Below are 7,351 nucleotides of genomic sequence, written 5' to 3' on the forward strand. Positions count from 1 at the left end.
CAGAGAGTGATGTGATCTGAGATCAGTTAATCACAAATGTGTTTCAGTGCTTTCACTCACCATATTTACTGTAGACTGTTTGGATGCAGAGGACCAAACATCAACCTCTGTGTAGGGAACTCATCCAGGTCTGGTCTTGCAGCTTTCGAGGTAAGTTTTGTGACAATTTTCACTTGTATATGTAGAGATTGTAAAAATGACATTAGAACTGCAATCAGTCATGATAATGAGTATGCAAACTGTGACAAGGAGACAGCTTTGGACTGTAGGTGTACAGAATACTGTGGTTAAACCAACTGTGTTTTATTTCATTTGCATTTTTTCCCGTAAATACCATTTTGATGTGTAAAAGTTGTGTAACGAAGACAAAAAAAGGTGAGAAAATGACTAAAAAGATAATAACATTCAGAACTTTTCACTATTTTGAATGAAATAAAATGAGCTAAATAAAGAAGAATGAAGAAACAAATATTCATTATTATATTTCTGTATTTCTTGTATTTACTGTATGTTCTGAGCCAACATTGATCCACATAGTGGTATTTATAGTGATATTTGCAGTTTTGATGACAGCTGAGATATAAAAGAGTTTCCTCTGCTGTGACGATATGAAAAGAAATAAAATAAGATAAAAAATAAAAGTCTAACAGAGGGATAGAGTTACACAAACCAAGATAGATTACAGTCAATTAATGATTCCATCCCATAAGTGTTTCTTTTGTTTGTTTGTTTTATTTGTTGGTTATTTTTGGTGTTTTGGTACATTTTATCCTTTATTGAGAGGAGACAGTAGAGTCAGACAGGAAATGTGGAGAGAGAGAGAGAGATGGGGATGACATGTGTGAAAGAAAATTGAATAGTAGGTTATCATTTTATAAATCTTTTGTATATATGTTACAAATGTTTTCAAACTAAGGAGTCAATGTTTGTTATCAACTGAATGTGATGTAATGTCATCGTCATTTTGGGGACACATGTTGGTGAAGAAATCCTACTCCTAGGCTAGTTGAACTCTTGAACCTGTTTCTATCTGAGGGTTGCTTGCTGACCTTTGGGGTTAGCTAGAGATATCTTTGTCTTAAGGCTACTGTTTTAGAGACCATACTTGTTTGTAAGAAGGTGTAACGGTTTGTGGAAGTGTCCATTTAGGGACCAGACTGTTTTTAGCTTTGCTTCTGGAGAGGTATAAAGCTGTCTAGTTTGAGTTCACAATCTTTAGAGAAAGGGCTGGCTTTAGGGAAAGGGCCAGCTGAACAACATGCTTTCTCTCCAAAAATACAAGAAGATTGTATTTTTGTTTCCTCTAATTTATTTTCATGCTAACTCCAAAACATAGTCAGAGTGCACAATTTATAAACAAAATATAAAATATGCAGATGATTCATAAAATGGTTTGGTCAGACATGCAAACCTCCTTGTCCAAAAACAGAGAGCACAGAGTTATTCAACTGGTGGGATGTCAAGTGCAGAAGACAAAACATCCTAGACCAATGTCTCTGTACCTTAAATTACTGAAATAACTGTATGAAATTCTGTAGTAATGACCTCACATCATCATGTAAAAATATTTATATACATCACAAGGACTTGTATTATCTGACAAATTATTTTTTGATGAAATATAGAACTTCAATGATTAGTCGATTATTCTCATTGCTATTTTATTGCTTTATTGTTGTTTCAAATTATTGTTTCAATCATTCTTCAAGCAGAAAGACCAAATATTCTCTGGTTTCAGCTTTTTAAACATTATGATTTTCTTTTCTTTGTCATATGCAACAGTACATTAAAAAATCTTCAGGCTTTGGATTGTTGGTCAGAAAAAAACCGTAAGCTGAAGACATCCCCGCAGGCTCAAAGAAATCATGAGTGCCATTTTTACAGTGTATAAAACACTACACTTTATAAACTCAAAGGTTAATCATTTAATCGGGAAAATAATCGTCAGCTTAATCAATGATGAAAATAATTTTTAGATGCAGCCTTGAACAAATATTATTAGGAGAAAATGTAACAAAGACACCTTTTTTATGGCTATAATATACACTGTATTTGTGTGAACTTGCACCTCAAGACTTTAGTGATGTCACTTAACAATGTTATGTAGATATTAAAAAACTTCCATAACCTGATCTCTCATACAACAGGTTTCACTCTGAAGAATGGAAGATTTCTACAACTCTAACAGCGATGTCACATCCAACTATAATTATAATATTGAACCAAATATTGAGCGTGTGATTACATGCATAATCATTAGTATCGGCCTCCCTTTGACTCTAGTGGCCATCTACTCTCTTTATTCCCAGGTGAGTACTTTATGACTAAGATTTATTAATTTTAGGTCATGTGTCTGTCATACAGTCTGTCTGTAAAGAATCTTCATCCTGTTACATGTGTATATGGGAATGTTAGTCATCAGTGGTGTAAAGTGGGTGTGTGGATGCATGAAATGTTGGCTGTAAAAGTAAAGAAACAGAAGTTCAACACAAACTAATCTAAAGTGAAAGCCATGTGGACGGGGTGCTGCTGTTCAGCTGAAAAGAAAGAGAGAGACTCCTGGGCCAGCAGTCCTTTTATATCCTTTGGGCCACTCTCTCATCAGGTGCAGCTGATCAGCTATGACAGACCTCTTAGCCTGCCACTCCTGGAAGAAAATGACAAGAGTGTAACTGGAGAGAACTAGAGGTAGATAAATAAAGAGAGAAAGAAAGCAAGAGAGAAAGAGAGAAAAAGAGAGAGGGCTGTCACAATCCTGCATGGGGGCTGGAAGGAAGTCTTGTAATGACCTATAATTTTAAGCTACTTGGACCTTAAACACATGCAGTTAACATGTGTAGTTCCATTCCAGCTTCTCTTAAGGTGAAGTTAACAGCATCATTAACTTAACTTCATTAACTAAAGAGAAGAAATTGTCATCAGGTTCATCAGAATTTTTCACTCTGCTCCCATCTGGTTGCATATAAAGGACAACAAAGCGGTTTTAAATTCCATTGCCCACTAATCACCAGATTACGATATATATATAAGTATTTTCCTCTGCTTGAAATCGTTGTATGTATGTGTATGTATGCATTTATATGTCTATGTTTTAGAGGCACATATAATGCACAGTTTAACCAAATTTCCCCATGAGGACAATCAATATCTATCACTCTGTCTTTAGCATGCTAACACGCTAAACTAAGATGGTCATTGTCATTGTGAGCATATCAGCATTTAGCTCAATGGACCACTGTGCCTAAGTACAGCCTCACAGAGCAGTTAGCATAGCTGTAGACTCTTGAGGTTGTTGAGTCTTGTAACATTGATTGGCCAATGTGTCATATTTGATGACACATTGACCAATGCATGAATATTTCTGACTGCAATTGCTGTGCAGAGCAAAATGACATATTTATCACTATGCAGAATTCAATCCACTTGTATTTTTGCACATTTTGTGCAAAGGTTCTAAATGAAAATTTAAAAAAAAGAAAATGTTTTCAGCTGCTTTTTTTATTACTACCAATGTTTTCTTGCAGGTGCAAAATAACAATGTTGCTCCAATCTTCATCATCAACCTCCTCATCTCTGACATCTTTCAATTCTGCTACATGATCCACAAAGTGGCAAAATCTGTGGATTTTAAGATCTATGTAGTCTTCTTAATTATTAACTTCTTCGGTGTGATGGTCAGTGTTGGCTTCATGGTCTGTATCGCCCTGGAAAGGTAGCTATCTGTCTATCCTGTATGTTATTAGCTACTTCCATGTGTATGACCATTATATTACCATATAAATCTGAAGCTCCTTAAAGTCAAGAATATTCTGTATCTGATGGTAGACTATGTATCTTGTGTTTCAGGTATTTGGTCATCGCATGGCCACTGTGGTACCACGTCAGAAGAACCATCAAGAGCTCTCTTGCAGTCTGTGTCGTGGTCTGGACCCTTCCTCTTGTTTTTGTCCTTATTCTCTTTTTCTTCTTTGTATCTCCATTCATCATTGTCGCTGTCTCTCTCCTCATTCCTTTCCCGCTGCTCATATTCTTTTTGGGTGGGACCCTCAAATCGCTGTCTGCTGCCATCTCGGTCTCCCCTGATGAAAAACGACGAATTGTGGGAATGTTGGTCCTGGTGCTGCTCACCTACACACTGCTGTTTCTACCCACCATCATCTGGCTCCTGGTGGAAGGAGCCATTTATGATTATACCTTCAACAGCCTGACTTTCATTCTTCTCAGATTCAGTCCTCTTGCAGACTTGATTCTGTATGTTTTCATGAGGAAAGGGGCCATAGACAAGCTTTTGGCCTCTCTGTGTTGTTGCAAAATGGACAGTGATGATAACAGCAGATCATCAGTATGAAAGACAACAACATGCACACAGTCAGCTCCATGCAGGCAGAGAAAGAGGGAGAAAGAAAAGGGAGAAAACAGATATTAACTGTAATGTGTCTGAATGTTAACTAAAATACACTTAAACTAGCAAAAAAGAGATAAATAAAGTGTTTGCTGTATGACAACAAAAGACTTTGTGCCACATCATATGTTGAAATGTTTGTGTCAGTTATGCTCAAAGAAAACTACTAATACTGCTTGTTGTCAGCCAGTGGTGTGACCATCACAAGTAGATGAAAAGGAAACATTGTTTTGATTATGTTGTGAGAGAAGTGGTTTGTCGGAAATGTTTGTCCATGCAGGTTAACTTTTTCTGGTTCATTGTTAGGGCTTCAACAAATGTGCGTTAAGTTGATGTCTGTCATTATTATCCTTTGAAGGGGACATAGCATGCTTTTTGTGATTTTCTGTCATTTATATTCATAATTTAAGTCTGCCAAGGGGCAGCTTCCTGGAGCCCCAGAATAAAACTATAGACCTGGAAATGTGCATGTTATGTCCCCTTTAATCAAAGAAGCAAACCAGATATTATTAGTTGATCAACAGAGCTGTTCAACACCATGATCACCCTGTTATTATAGCTGCCACTCCGTCTTATTTCTACAGGGAGAGCATCATATCAAGTCTATAGACTTTCTTCTTCTTTAGCCTCTCATACACATTATAATATGTTACTTTTTTCCTACTTATAACCATATATGTCTGTTATTGTGTGTGGGGGGTATTTTTATGCATAAAAGTTAAACAACATATGATTTATTTCTTGTTATTTAATATAAGTTACATTTTAGGGGGTTTTGTGGTTGGCATGCTATGGCTTGGCAATACTGTTAACATCTTATATTATTATACGCAGTACTTTTATAAGAAATTGTAAATTTTTTGGAAATTCTATAAAAATATGTTTCTAGAAAAAGATGAGAATGTTTCCTTTTTACTAATTATGTGAATTAAACCCTACAAATCAACAAAATATCTGCTGATTGTTTCTTGTATATATCATCATATAGCACAACTCTACTGTTGTGTAATACCATGGAGGCATTTTGCTTTTTTTTTTCAAATTACCAATGTATATTTATTCATGTTAAGTTCTCATACTTTTTTAAATAATAATGTGGAGCAGAAATTATATCATATTTTTCAATATAAGTTACAGTAGTGAGGCCTATTGTACATTTCCCCCTTCTATAACTTGTTGATTACCAACTGTTGCACTAATCAGCTGACACTGCAACAGCAGAGATCCAACAAAAACATATTTCCCAGAATGTCTTTAAATACTTTGGCTTTCTGCAGGGTGACACTTTATAAAGAAAAACATGCATATTAAGATGATAATGTGCGATTGCTAAGAGCTTAAGGTTCCTATTTCATAAGTTGTATAGTGTACACAAAAGATAGTGTACACAAAGAGATTAAATACAAAAAGTATTTAATCATATGTGATTAAAGAACAGTTTAAAAAACAAGTACTGAGTCATTTCAACTCCATTCAGAGCACACATCTGTCATTTTACTCTCTCCAGCCCAAAATACCTGTTTGGTTAGTCCACAGATACCCTTGGAACTGAAATCTTGTATTTTAAAGTTTTCTCTCTGACTTTTTAGGCATTACTGTGACTGAATTTCATCAACTCTGCACACATTATGTGCATTGCAATGGCAGAACTGAAAAAGTTTTGGCTAACCTGAAGGATAAAAACTCATTTAGAGCAACAAACAGTCCTGATTGTCTGCTCATATGAAAAAAAAAAACAACTAAAAAGCCACAAGCACAACAGGCTAATGTGAGCTACATGACATATTTCCATCCAGCCTGAATGATACCTTCATATAACTGATTAGATGTATAGGTTAAATGGCCATGGAGTGAGTTATCCTAAGTGATGTACAAATAAGGTACATGGAAATGTTCAACCCTAAAAAGGCAGCTGTTTCATGCTATTGTTAAAGTGTATGCAGCAGCTGTTTCCTCCTGAGAGTTTTGGCTATAGACCTGTCTCTGCCCCCCAGTGGAATGTGCCGGTGGTGCACGAGGCCCTAGTGAGTGATCCCTATGAGCCTCTGGAGCACTCCTCTCTGAAGGCGTTGTCATTCAAAACAGCTTTGCTGCTTGCGCTGACCTCAGCTATGAGAGTGAGCGAACTGTGCGCCCTGTCGGTTCACCCTAGCTGTTTCGTGGTGACCACAGCGGGGCTACTCTCAGACCACCTGACGGATTTTTATAACTATCAGATTTATAGTTTCTAAACCTCTGATACTGCAGAGATCCAACAGGACACTCATACAAGTCAAGAAGTTATTTTGAAAGCCATGATCGTGTAAAAGGCCACAAGGCTGCAAAATGTCAGTTTTATTCCTTTTCAGTGTCTAATACAGATATCCAGCGTCCATTGTTGGCTTTCATCGTACTCTTCCAATATCAAACTAACAAGTGGCAGATTTTGCTCTGAGTAAAATATTGTGAGGTTTATTTGAGTGATATTCCTGTCTGTTAACATCAGTGTTGAGTTGAATATTAAAAGAAACAACAAGAATTTAACTTAGATATGACAAGAATTAATTATCATCTATTATGCATGCTATTGTTATGCTAATGTGTGTCAAACCTGCTTTGACCCCTGAAGTGATGAAATGTATGGAAATAACTATGGTGAGCAACCTGCAGTCTGAGGAAGGCCCACAGTTAGACCCATACCAATTTGCATACAGACACCACAGAGGAACTGATGATGTAATCACTAGTATAGTGCACATGGTCACTAAACACCTGGAGAATCCCAGGACCTATGCCAGACTATTGTTTGTTGATTTTAGTTCAGCATGTAACATTTAATAACACCATATATTACTTGAAGGATATGTTGACATTTTTTCGAGTCTTAAAACAACAGTCAGTTGCTCAAATGAACATTGAAATAGCTCGCTGTAATCATTCCTCCTGTTCACACTGACCATTAGAAGATCC

General features: G+C 36.4%; 1 protein-coding gene across 1 annotated transcript; it reads left to right on the forward strand.

The window, feature by feature from the left end:
• The first annotated feature begins 2,162 nt into the window (after window positions 1-2,162).
• Window positions 2,163-6,633, forward strand: LOC122997388 (ovarian cancer G-protein coupled receptor 1-like). The gene is made up of 4 exons (XM_044373485.1): window positions 2,163-2,309; window positions 3,525-3,712; window positions 3,847-4,318; window positions 6,397-6,633. The coding sequence occupies exons 1-4, from the start codon at window positions 2,163-2,165 to the stop codon at window positions 6,631-6,633; spliced, it is 1,044 nt and encodes a 347-aa protein (XP_044229420.1).
• Window positions 6,634-7,351: the final 718 nt, after the last annotated feature.

The sequence above is a fragment of the Thunnus albacares genome, chromosome 14 (genome assembly GCF_914725855.1).
Source record: "Thunnus albacares chromosome 14, fThuAlb1.1, whole genome shotgun sequence".
NCBI lineage: Eukaryota > Metazoa > Chordata > Actinopteri > Scombriformes > Scombridae > Thunnus > Thunnus albacares.